The following is a 13,551-nucleotide window of genomic DNA, read 5'->3' as shown; positions in this document are numbered from 1 at the left end:
ACCCTGCATCGTATCTACCAGTTCTCTGTAGACATCTTGGATACCTTATGGCATGTCAAATGGCACTAATGCTAATATTTAGGAAACTCTGGCATAACCCCTAGTCAGTAGAGCCAAGAAAATTACTTGGTTAGAAAGGTAGATGCTTTGTAGGCTCCTCTGGCTGTATTGATTATACCTCCATTGACTTCAGTGAAGTCCAATCCCCATGCTTCTACAGGATCACCTAGACCAGGTTGCTGAGGACCCTGTCTGGATGGCTTTTGAATATTTCCAAAGATGGAGACTTGAGAGCCTCACTGGGCAACCTGTTCCAGTGCTTAGTCACCCTCACAGTAAAAAAGATTTTCCTTAGACAGAACTTCCTTTATTCAGTTTGTGCCCATTGCCTCTTGTCCTGTCACGACACCCATGAGAAGAGTGGCCCAATATTGAAACACATTGGTTGGATTCCTTCTTAATCTTCTCCAAACTGAACAGTTCCAGCTCTCTCTGCTTTTCCTCATATAAGAAGTGAAGGCCTTAATCGTCTTTGTGGCCCTTTACTGGACTTGCTCTATTTCTCTCTTACACTGAGGAGCCCAGAACTGGACACAGTAATCACCAGGCCTGGGTACAGTGGAAGCATCATCTCCTTCAACCTGCTGGCAACACTCTTCCTAATGCAACACTAGACGCGCACATTACTGGCTCATGGTCAGTCCACTGGGACCAATTTGTCCACTAGGATCCCCAGGTTCTTCTCTGCAGAGCTGCTTTTCAGCAGGTCAGCCCCTAGCCTGTCCTGGTGCATGGGGTTATTCTATCCTAGGTGCAGAACTGCACTTGCCTTTGTTGAACTTCATGAAGTTCCTCTCTGCCAAAGAGGAGAGACTAACTGTTTTGAAGACTGAGGTGACATTTGTTTTCTTTTCTTTCGCTTGCCTATATTAAGGGTATATTATATTCCATTTCGTTTATATCAGTTAAAGACAAGGGGTATCTGTTTTTGTGAGAGAGGCAACCAGATAATGCCTTAAAATATAAAAAGATTGTGTATATTACCAGTTTGTTCAGTATAACAGCACGGCAACAAAATCAAAATTACTAAAGCCTGTGTAGAGTAGTTTAGAAGGTGTTTATTAAACTGTGAGACTGCATATATATATATAATATATATATATATATATATTTAAAATACATATTACTATCCAGTATCTCTGAATTTCCTCCTTTTTTCATTAGTTTTCCAGGTAATCTTTCTTACCTCTTTTCAAGATTAATTTCAACTTTCCTCCCTGTTCCACCATATTGTCCTATTGCTCCCTGTTGCTTAGACCTCAGAAAGTCTTATGCATTTGATATAATAGTGTTTTGCAGTACTCCCTTTCCTACCTTAAAACATGGTTTTCATTGGACTGAGTTGAAACATGTCAAATTATCAGGGAGAAAAATCAGTGAGATGGCACTGAGCCACTACATCCAGCATAGCTATGGAATTTTCTGCATGCAAATCAACAGTAGGATTTCTTTATTTATTTTACATGTAGCTTTTGCTTCTGACTAATAGAGCTGTAAAAAATGTGATGATTTGCAAGCAAATGACTGTGGGCATAAAATAATTGCTGAGGTGATGGGATGGTAAATTTAATTTCATGATAACTAATTTTTTATCAGCTTCATATTAATTGCTTTCATCAATATTTAAAATTCCTGAAACCTGAAAATGTTTAATTCTCTGCATATTACGTTGTTTTTCCTCAATGCACTCTCTTTCTTTTAACGTTAAGTGCAGTCAGTCAAGATGATGTGCAGTTCTGGTTGATTCAGGTTTATAATCTTAGAATAAGAGGAAGTTGCAACAATTACAGTTAGTATTGCTTAATGCTTTTGCTTTTTGAAACTGTTTCAACAACTTTTAACTTTGCCAATCCTACTAATTCAGAAAAGTTGACTGTTCCAAAAGGCTGATTTTGTATTGATATTTGTTCAACTGCATACATCCAGTAGTGCCAAATGTAGCCTGCAAATTTATCATTTGTTAAAATAGTATATAAAAAGAAGTTTGTAAGAGTAAGAAACCCACACTGTAAAAATTCAATTATATGAATGTTAATGTTGCTGCATTTTAAGTGTCATTTGGTATTTGGGAATGAACGAGAACCTATTGTCTGTGAGCAGTAATTTTACTATAAGTAACAAAAATGTCATAATATGAGAAATGGCACATGATATTTCATTATCAGAGACAGCTAAAGCTTTGAGTAAAGTTGACATCAGACTTTTCGGATTTGGAGAAGGCTTTAATGGAAAACTTGCCAAATTTCAGCAATTTCTTTATGTATTAGAGTGCTTTCAAATAATTTGCTGTCATATTAAAATACAAGCTTATTCGCGAAGACATTTTAATTGTCTGATGTTTTCTTGTCTTACAGGCATATCGTTTTTTTATTATACAAAGTTACTGAAACACTTTTTAATATGAGTAATTTGATTTACTGTTACTTGCAGACAGTTACTCTGGCTCAGGGTTTTATTGCCTTCTTGTGTCTTAATGAAGCAGAAAGTAGGTGATTTTTTTTGTACTGACAGTTTACTCTGCCATGTTTAAAGCCAAAAGAATCTCAGTATTGAAGCTTTCCATACCATTTAGCTAATAGTAAAAACTGTTAACAAATGAAAGTTCACCTCTTCTTTCTCCTGCTATTCATCATTTAAAATAGATGTAAATATTTTGAATTGTTTAAAAGGCTAAATTATTGAATTATTTCAAATTTGATTTGTATCTTCTTATTCATTATTGCTTTCTTATTTCCTCCTGATATTTCTTCTTGGATTCAGAATTTTAATTATATATTATTTGACTATCTCTCGAATAGTAGAAACATTTTTTTCAGAAGGTATACTTATCAAATTGCTTGAAAACTACTTTTAGTAGATTGTACTTTTTGGATATAAATGCACATAGTAGAACCATATTTTCTACATAACATTGTGAGATTTACTTTCTTTGTCAGTTTTTTTTTAATTAAAACTACGAGTCATAAATAGATTGCAAGACAAAAGTGATTTGTGTTTTATAAAGAGCATGTTAAAGCAAATTCCTGAAACTGTTGTCAGGAATAGCAGCAAAATTTGAATCCATTTCCATAGGAAACAATCTCCAAATTTTATTATACACTACATTTTACACTTGAAATACAATTATAAATTGTTTTTGATTTGCCAGTTGTATGTTTTTGTGTTCTAAAAACTAAATTTGAGCATCGATTCATTTTGAAGATTTTTTAAAATGTTTTTACGAAAGCTATGAACTTTTAGGAAAGATTGATCGTAGAGATATAGCAGAGGTTTTAAGCTGTAGTATTTTCCTTTAACATGTTAAATTATTTTAATAATTACTTTAAAACACATTTCTTACTTCATCTTCACCATTAATTGTGGTATTGGATTTTTAAATTTTCAAATTACCCTTTTTAAAGAAAAGTAAAACATTTATTCCTTTTTTTTTTAAAAAAAAAAAAAGGTATATTCTTCATGTACCTGGGTTTGTCTTAGAATATTTGTGACTTTAAGCATAATATAAGAACTTATTAAAACACACTGGGATAGTTATATCTTTAAATTGTCTTCATTAGAAATGTTTAACAACTACATGGTATCTCTGAAAATATGAACCAAGTTTGGCTTAAAAATGAGGGGAAAAAAAATAAGAAGAATGCAAGCAATATCAGAGAAATAAACTTAGCATTGTGGGTTCTTTTCCTAAGAAAATCTGTTTCAGGATACTCGGTGTTAACTTAGAAATTTACTCTTCTAAAGTAATTTTGGACTCTGTTGCAGAGCATCTCTTTAAACACGTACAGTTTCATCAATGTATGAGAGAAACGTGCATCTAAATTACAAATTATTGACCGAGTAGTATAGTCTAATCTTGAACTGTTGGCCTTTTATTCCACTGAAGTTCCCTGTGTTATTCACAACTCTTATTCTGAGCAGACCTTCATGAGCAGTATCTTGCCTCCTTCTAGAGAAACACATGGTAGTTAATACCCAAGTTAACTTGTGTGTTATATAGGTTTCCAAGAACCTATTTCATGTCCAATATTTTTGAACATGAGCTAGTAAAAGCAGGATTTATGCAAATGATCATAAGGAGATAGTAGCTATGATCTCTCCTTCTGTGGATAAATAATTTGCAGTTATTTCAAGAGTTGACTTGGATTGGAACTCAATTCTTACTTGCTTTGCCACAACAGGGTGAAAAATAGGCACTTTTGTAATGCACATAATGTGGGATGTTTATTTATGTGTACATGGAGATTGGATTTGACTATCTATGTCTTCTTTTATTAATTCACAAGGTATAAAAACATCCTTTTACACAGGAAAAAAAAGCCAAATGGAAGAATTTTGCACTTTGTTGTTTATGTAACTGATGCCCAATATTTTATTAACAAAGCCAGGATTAGAAATCATTAATTCTGATATTCATTGCTCTCCATCACTGTTTTGCACTGTTGTGCTTTAGTCTCTGAACCAAATCACACTGAAGATTATAAATATGTTTTCTTCTTCCCTCTTAATTACTTGCACAATTATGTTTTATGCCCCTGTAATTGCTGTGTGCTGAAAGTAAGGGCTAGAGAATGTCTTTTTGATTTTTGTCTGGACAGAACTGCTCAACTCCCATAACAAGTGTACATTAAAAAAATGAGGCAAATCAGATGCTTTCTGCAATAAATAAATACATAAAGATTCTAAAAGCAGGAAGCGATTTAATGACTCATCTTGGTGAGGGGTGAGGGGGCATCCTTCGTCTTTACAAATTTACCTGAATGTGGCTGTTTTGTACAGGGACTCGTGGCTTCTGTACAAGATCTTAATATAATAAGACACCTTTTTTTGTTTGGTTTGTTTGGTTAGGGTTTTAGTCTTTAACACTCACATTGCTGTTATTAGTGTCTGAGTAATGGTGACACTGAGTTGTCCATATCCAGTGATAGGCACAAATATAAAAAGATAGTGAGGAAAACTATTGTTAGTAATTTTTTTAATTATACAGTAATTACGTAGTAATTTTTTAATTATAGCATAGATTGTCCAGTCAGTAATGCATTTTTAAAATAATCTAGTATTATTTCTTTAACTAGCAAGGAAGCCAAAAAGTCTGATCAAACATAGAATTGATAGTGGCAAAATCCATTTTATGTAATTTTCCTGCTTCCCAGGTTTATTATATGGAATCTGTATCAGATGATAACTGTTGTGTTACTATTGCTGCCATCCTTTTTCCCACTGTTTGTAACTATCTACAGTCTCTAGTTTCTCTAATCTGTTTCTTTTGTCTACCAGTTCTCTTGTTTTAAATTTCCATTGTAATAAACTCTTCTGGATAGAGGCTGTCTTTATTCTGACTCTAATGCAGAAAAGCTTCAAGACGTAACGAAAGCACAAGGGATAAATAACAACGAAGGATAAAAGGAAAAAGCATTGTTTTACCAGCTTAGCAAACCTGCAAACTTTTGTATCTTCTGTGTGCTGAAGCTCTGAAAAGGATTCTGTCCCATTTCCAGAGATTCTGTTGGGTTATATGAATAAGAAATATAAAACTCTTCTCTTTGAACAGTTTCCTAATTAATGTGGGATATCCTCTCTTTAATCCCCTCTTAAAATCTTTGTTATAGAAATGCTTTACAGAGCTCTCGATTATCTTAGTTTTCTGTTTTCTCTCAGAAAAGACGAAGTGACATAGCTTTTAGCCCTAGTTTTTACATTGTTTGGATCCCTGTAAGGTATAGAGGAAAGAGGGAGAAATGTGAAGATTCTGATTTCCATGATGCAGTTAGAAGAGTGAATTTTGCATGCATAATAGACAAAAAAATAGCTGTTGTCTTGAAGTGTGTTTTTGCTTTAAAAACTCATGCACTTGATTTCTGTTTTTACAATGGGAAATATATCTTTCATGATGCCATTCGAATTTACTTGTATAAAATAGTTTCTCTATCTTTAAAACAGATATGATAGGTTTTCACAGTGCTGTCCTCATTGTTTTGAAGTACTGAGGGGGCAAAGTTTGAGATTTACTTGTTTCATTCTGAAAAGTCCCCAGTTCTCCTTCTTTCTCCCTTCCAAAAGAGGCAAGATAACTTGAACGGACCATTCTTTCTTCCTGTTAATCAAACAAACAGAACTCACTTTCAAGTTTGCAGTGAGCACAGACGTAAATTACTGTGTGCGATGCATTGACTTCACTTCAAAGAAAAAAGTCAGACTTAAAAATAAATAAATAAATAAAATATTGGGTTTAACTGAGTTGGAAATACTACTCACTGAACTCTTTTAAGTATACATGTCTACACTGGAGATACCTACTAGGTATTTAAACTCTCATTACACCCAGTGGAATTCTGCTCAATATAGTCAATAGAACTATTAATTTTTATTTTGACATGGGCACTGACCAGGATCAGTTGAGTGGATAATCAATAGTTTTTGATTGCACAAGGAGTTCAATTCCTAGGTCATGTGGAGACATCTATAGAGCATACACTTTCTTTTAGTTACATGAATCTAGACCTGATTCTTACCCTTCATATTCCTGTGTCTTCACTTGGAAAAATAAAATATTTGGATTTCTTTTTTTGAAACTGAAACATCACATAATGCTTATTGATGTTGCATAATGTGATTCTGAAAGTTTATAAATGATATCATTTGCAAATATGAATTTTTATATAATGGATAGAATACTAAATCTGTTCTAGGAACTGTGATTTCCTGAAGAAACTGTGGTCACTAAAGGAATCAAGTTATATTTAAAAGTGGTATATTTTGTTCTTCCAGATGGTCCTCGGCCCTCACAGAAAGAAATCATATCACTAAGAGCATTTATGCTTCTGTTTTTGAAACAACTTATACTGAAGGTAAAAAGTCTATTGCAGAATGTTACATTGATGAAAAACTTTAAGATCTGTTAAATAGATATGATAGGTTCTTTCAGAGCAATGGATATGTAATACCTATCAAATATTGTATCTGTTTCTGATTAATTTTAATGTTGATGCACTTACTTCTTATATTCAATATAAATATAATGAATTCATACAATACTTACTAGCCTCACCAAACTGCTTATATATTTTTAACTAAAAGTATTTGCAGAAATATATGACACTACAGAAATTTCTCAGGGCCATGTTTTATATCATATATAATACAATAATATACTCTACTAATACCTACTAAGAAGGTAATGGTGGTTAAGTTAGTCACTGCTTTATTCCTTTTTGGTCCTACAACTGGTTGAAACAGGCAAAGAATTTGTCTGTCACTGCTGAACACTGGTCTTTGAGGAATAATCCTCTCTTTGAGACTGGGCTGAAAAACTGCATTTTTTGACCTATCTTATTCTTTCCATTTCTCGGGTCTTGTACCAAGGATTGGAGGAAAGGCAATAATAGCATCTTATCTTCTGAGGATTCCTCATACTATAAAAAACCTTCCTAGCAGGATTAGAGGGCTGATTTTAGTCTGTTTTTGTATTGCCAATATGGTAAGGAAAAGGGATGGAGTAAAAGAGAGCATTTAGTCCTTCGAGTTTATTGAGTAAATTTTTAGGATTACTTAACTAAGTCCAAGTCTTTAAAAATATGTTGTAGACAGTAAATTTCATAATTGTTGGGGTTTTTAAACTAAACTTAAAGAATGTATTCCCTCTGAAGAAATACTCCTTCTTTTTTAGGATCGAGGAGTGAAAGAAGATGAACTACAGAGCATATTAAATTACTTATTAACAATGCATGAGGTACATTTCTGTAATTACCTTGTCTTTTACTGTAACCCATTGTACCAGCTCTATGGAATCCTGCTTCTGAGGCTAGTTTGTAGAATCATGTCGATGCTTGTCACACAGGATGAAAACATTCATGATGTACTGCAGCTGCTGGTGGCCCTAATGTCTGAACATCCAGCATCCATGATACCTGCCTTTGATCAAAGAAATGGAATACGGTAAGAGAGTGAAGTGAGAAAATGTTTTGGTAGTAATTTCTGGAATTATCCCTCTCTAGACTGTTTCTTTTTCACATAAATCTCATAATTGTTTTCCTTTTAAAGTACAATCATATTTGTTTAGACTATATTTTTTTAAAAAATAAGGTATATTTAATAGCTCAAAAAGTGTATTTTTTAATAGCTCTGAGGCAAAAATTTTCCCCTTAGAATTCACATTATCATATCTGAAGGCATATGTAGTGTTTTACTTGCTTCTCAATCTCAAATAGAATATGTAATTAACGAGAAACATCAAAAAAAGCCAAGTATGTATTTCAGAATCACTTTGAATATTCTGTCTTTGGATGTTTTACATAATTTGGAGGGGAGAGGAGAGAGATGAGAGAAATCCTGGGCTAACCTTTTTAAATACTCTCTAAAGACTTAAAGTATCTGTGCAATTCATATGTTTATGTGTTTGTCAGTAAATTTAATAAGTGATAAATATCAGAGAAGCGGTATTATTTTGGTGTGTTCTTGCATCTAATTTGGTAATGCAAAGGTTGGTCCCACCCCCTAGAGGATATAAACGTTTTTTGTATCTATTTAATGATAATACAGTTTTTTATTTTATGTTTTTCTAAAAATACTTTAGAAAATGCAGGAGGCTTGCAAAACCAGATAAACAAAAGTCTATTTATCTCATAAGTTCAAGCAGTTTATTCCATTGCTCCATTCCACTACTTGTTTTTAAAACTGTTTGAATGGCAATGCCAGTTGATTAAAAAAAAAAAACACACACACACAAATGTAGAAAAGATTGATTATACCCACATTTAGGATTTGATTCCGTGTCTATAGTTCCATGTCTTCAACTAATAATGGAGGGGGGAGGGGAGAGGTTGGTATGCCAGACACCTTTCCAAGAAGGGTGAGACTGATCAAGAGGAGTTAAAGCATCTTTATATAACATTCATAATACCAATATTAGAATTTTTTTTAGATTATGGGGTTTGAAAGCTGTTGAAAAAGTGGAGAGGATACACAATGTTGCAACACTCAAGTGATGAAAAAAATGCCTTACACAGAATTAAAGGTTGGTCTGCTTAGGTTATCAAAGTGAAAAAGCTTCAGAGGTCACTTGATAATAGTGCAAGTCCTTTCACAAGAGGAAGATACTATCTTCTAAAGCGCTCTTTAGTGGAGAAAGGGGAAGAGCAATGGCTGAAAGCTGAAGCTAAACACTTTCAAATGGGAAAACAAGATAGAAATTTTTAAATATGAGAAAAAATTAAAATTGAGGAAGAGCTGTCTGGTGAAAGAGTAAGGTTTTCTGTGTCTTGGTATCCTCAAATCAAGACTACTTGCCTTTCTGAAAGACTACACAGTCTGTGTTTGACTTGATCATATAATTGGGTTCAACTCTGAGGCCTCTTTTATCCAGGATGTCAAAACAGTGTTTGTGTTTTTTCTTACTTTAAATTGATTCAGCAATCATGTGGCTTTATAGCTATAAGCATTTTGTGTGTGCTTATGGGTGTGCAACATATTGCCATGTTTTGCTTTTGATAAACGAAACTTCCATATGAACGTGCTGTTATTTAACGAAAGTACCATATCCTGTGCAGAAAAGACATTGAGCAGTACTTTTAAGGAGGAAAAAAGGTTTCCTAGTAGCATCCAGAATCATCCATCTAAGAAACTGTAAACTCCTCTGACTTCTCCAAGCTGCTTCTCTTGTCTTGAGCTACAACTGCTTGGGCTTTTTAATTTGATTTTGTCAATTTAGAAATATGGCAAAGATTGTAGTTTTCTGCTATGAAACATTAAACTGAATGTAGGTGTCTGACCTATATTTAGACTAACAGCCAAAATTGTACAGAACTTCTGGCTTTGATATATATCCTTTGGTGACTGCCTGAATTATTTTCCTGTTTTTAAAGGATTCAGATTCAAACTCTAAAGCTGTACTTAGTGATTTCAGGATATCCTTCCATCTTGTGTAAAGTGTTAGTTTTCTCTTTTCCTAACTTTATTGTGTAATTTCCCTATTCAGTGAAATATAATCTAAATGTGTGACTGTTAGTAATAAGCTGAAAAAAAATGTTGAATTTGTTTCTTCTTTTTAGAGTAATTTATAAACTGTTGGCCTCCAAAAGTGAGAGTATATGGGTGCAAGCTTTGAAGGTCCTTGGATATTTTCTTAAACATTTGGGTCATAAGTAAGTGTAGTTTTAAAATTATTATGTTGATGTATTTAAGTAAGTTCATAATTTTTGTCTTTCTGTGCTTATTACTATATACTATATGATAAGTCTTTAGGAATACTCTAGAATATCATTGTTGAGTTTTCTGATTAATAATTTACAGATTGTGTTATCTAAATTGCATTGGGATAAAATAATCAATTTGCTACTTAACTTGTTACTACTATGAAATTTGAAAATAAATAATGATTGTCTGCCAAATACATGATGTGCCCAATTTTAAGTCTTAAAATGACCTAAAAACATTTTTTCAAAATTCATTTTGTAAAGGTATGTTGCATATTCCACTATACATACCTATGCGTGGTAGAAAGTATGAGTATTATCAGAAATTTGTCCAATTTGATCCTGTTCTTTCCCTTCTCTGCCATCCCCTATTCTTTATACTCTACCACAAAAAGCAATTCTGCCCACAGTTACTTAATGTTGTTTGTTTTAATCTGCATGTTTAAACCTTCTTCAAACAAGAAAGAGGGATTATGTGTTTATGTATGTTTAATAATTTTTTACATGAAAATATACCATATCTCAAATACAGCAACATATAGCTGCACAAATACATTAACCTGTAATATTTATGTTATTTCTTAATATTTTTTTCATAGTGATTAGCTATGCCTGTGTACAAGTTTCTCAAAAACAACGATTTCTTCCTTTCTTTAGAATAATTTATACATTTTCTTAGAAAGTACATCCATCTTTAGAAATAGTACAAGTTGAACCTGCTAGCTACAAAGTTAAGTTTGGTTTAAGCAGAATCAGTATACATATTCCACTGAATTTGCACTTAAGTTCCTATATGATAGCTCATGAAGTTTAGTTCTTTTAGTTTTTCTTTCAAGTAACTCATCAACACTCTTCTGTGCAATGAAAAGGACACACTGTTACAAGATGTTACCCTTCTTTTTTATGGCTGCCTGAAAATTATGATGTATTCATTTCAAAAGTTCTAGAATGAATCTGTATGGTGTAAATCTCTGTCATTCATTAATTCATTATTCATTTAAACTTTGTTAATCATTAATCACAAGAAAGGATGTTTCATAGTTTTTAAAAAACAGGAAACTTTATTTTTAAAAATTGATGTTGTTTTGACTCTTTCATATAATTATTATTTTGAATATGTTTTCTGATTTTGTATTACGGTAGTAGATAAGTTTAATGATGCAATGTAAAGTAAGCACTGTGTTTATTTACAGTTATATGCAGTTAAAAGAGAATATGATTATGGGAGAGATGAAATTCACTGATTTACTAACAAAAGGCACTTTTGTCTCTATTTTTAAAGATGCTAGTATGTTTTGATGCTGACAGGAAAATGCTAAGTTATGTACCCCAGTCTCTTGCAATTTCATAACTCTTTAGTGGGTTTTTTTGTTTGCTTTCTAAAATATAATGTGCCAGAGTTTTGTTATTTTGGCTGCATGAGAAAATTATATATGAACAGTTTTGATAAAGTCTGTAAATGTTAGTGTATTTGTTGGAAGATCTAAAGATGCGTACTCATGAGCCTTGAGTGAGTGGCAAAAGATACATTCCCCAGTGATCACATTTTGGCCAGCCTGTGAACATCATGAACTTTCTCAGGCTGAGGAGGATAGAAATGAATTACTTTATTGTTTTCTGCCATGAAAATTGTGATGGATGAGAATGATGTGTCATTTATTTTATACAAAAGCCCATTCCAAATACAGAATAACATTCTGAGAACCTTTGTGTGTACTACAATAATATTCATTTTAAGAAATATCTTCAATAATTTTTAATTCATAACAGTTGAGGAATAGCAGGCTTTAAGAACATTTTAGCACTACAAAATATTTGTCTTTTTTTTTTTTTTTTTGCATCTACATAAAATTGTCAATATCCTTTGCTTCTTTTTTTCTCTCTCGTCTAGGCGAAAAGTTGAAATCATGCATACACACAGTCTTTTCACTCTTCTGGGAGAAAGATTGATGCTGCATACAAATACAGTGACCATTACAACATACAACACACTTTATGAGGTACAAATCAATTAAACATACAGATTATGATCTCTGTTGTAAAAATTATGACTTAATTATATTTTTATGATCTTATGTTTTAAGATATCTTCATTCTCTAGACCCTGAGAAAATTTTAATTAGCAATTCTAAGATACGATTGCTTGGTTCAGAATTTATTTTGCTACACTTTGGATAGTTTTATAAACAAAGTTATACTTTTTACATATTCTCAGTAAAACTTTCCATCTATCTATAGCATTACAAAAGGGGATAGAAAATGTTCTGCTATTTAAGATGCTTATCACTTTCCAAAAAAAAAGGGGGGGGAGGGGGGGAAGGTTACTGCAGTCTAGTAATTACTACTCCATTGTTGTAATGTGTAATGGAAAGTGCTGGGGCCAAAGATGTGTCTTTTTATTTTTTTGTGCAATTCCTTTGAAGCTTACAAACTCCTGAAAAGTGCTGTTTTTCTTTTTTCTTTTCTTTTCTTTTCTTTTTTTTACTAGTAATGTTGATAGTAATCCAAATAATAACTGAACACAATCACTTTGATGTAATATAAGCTGCTTGAGGCAAGTGAATATGACCTGGAAGTATTCAGTTGTCTACTAACTTCTTGCAGAAGCTTTGATGATAAGCAATTCACTTAAACCAAAATATTATCAACATCAAGTTGATCCAAAGCAGTGTCCTCAAGCCTCCAAATGAATAAAGATCCTGTCCAATCTTCAATTTTTTTTTTTTAATAGCAACTGAGAGTTGAATCTTCTATAATTTTTTAGTATTTTACATACTAGGGAGATTTTTTTTTTTTTTTTTTTTTTGGACACAAATACATGTAATGGCCGTATACTGAGTCTTGGATCCAAAAAAACCATAGAAGGCTAAAATGGTGCTTGTTATTTACAGTTCTAAGCAATGTAGAAAACTTTTTCCTCTGATTGTAATAACCTGAATATTGTGTATTTGCCAATGACTTTTTCAGATGTCAAAATTTATTTTTTATTGCATTTATGTGAGGACTTCATTGTCTTTACTACGCTTGCCCTGTGTGATTTGACCATTTGAGTTTCACAGTCTAGATGCATGCAGATTTCCTGAAAGCTTCTCTAATTGGTGTGCTCAGAAAGTACCTACAATTCTGTGACGAAATTGAAGTCATTATGGAGTGCAGCATCCACAGCCATTTACACTCCAAAAACTAGCCAGAGGAGGAGAGAGGAATGTAGGGCCAGGTTTCATAGCATGCATGTTAGGCATCTCTGTAACCTTTAAGGTTAAGGCTTTTAAGGTACTTTAAGATGGGAACATGTTGAAGCTCT

General features: G+C 32.8%; 1 protein-coding gene across 2 annotated transcripts in view; it reads left to right on the top strand.

Annotated features, from left to right (window-relative positions):
* Positions 1–13,551, top strand: part of NBEA (neurobeachin) — a 519,777-nt gene that overhangs the window by 160,322 nt on the left and 345,904 nt on the right. For both annotated transcript variants that reach the window (XM_062567111.1, XM_062567112.1), the window contains exons 14-18: positions 6,826–6,905; positions 7,724–7,786; positions 7,895–7,992; positions 10,104–10,196; positions 12,139–12,247. In XM_062567111.1, the coding sequence (XP_062423095.1) occupies positions 6,826–6,905; positions 7,724–7,786; positions 7,895–7,992; positions 10,104–10,196; positions 12,139–12,247 (443 nt within the window). The remainder of the gene's footprint in view (positions 1–6,825; positions 6,906–7,723; positions 7,787–7,894; positions 7,993–10,103; positions 10,197–12,138; positions 12,248–13,551) is intronic.

This window comes from Rhea pennata, chromosome 1, assembly GCF_028389875.1.
Source record: "Rhea pennata isolate bPtePen1 chromosome 1, bPtePen1.pri, whole genome shotgun sequence".
Lineage (NCBI taxonomy): Eukaryota > Metazoa > Chordata > Aves > Rheiformes > Rheidae > Rhea > Rhea pennata.
This window is presented reverse-complemented; position numbering and strand designations above follow the sequence as displayed.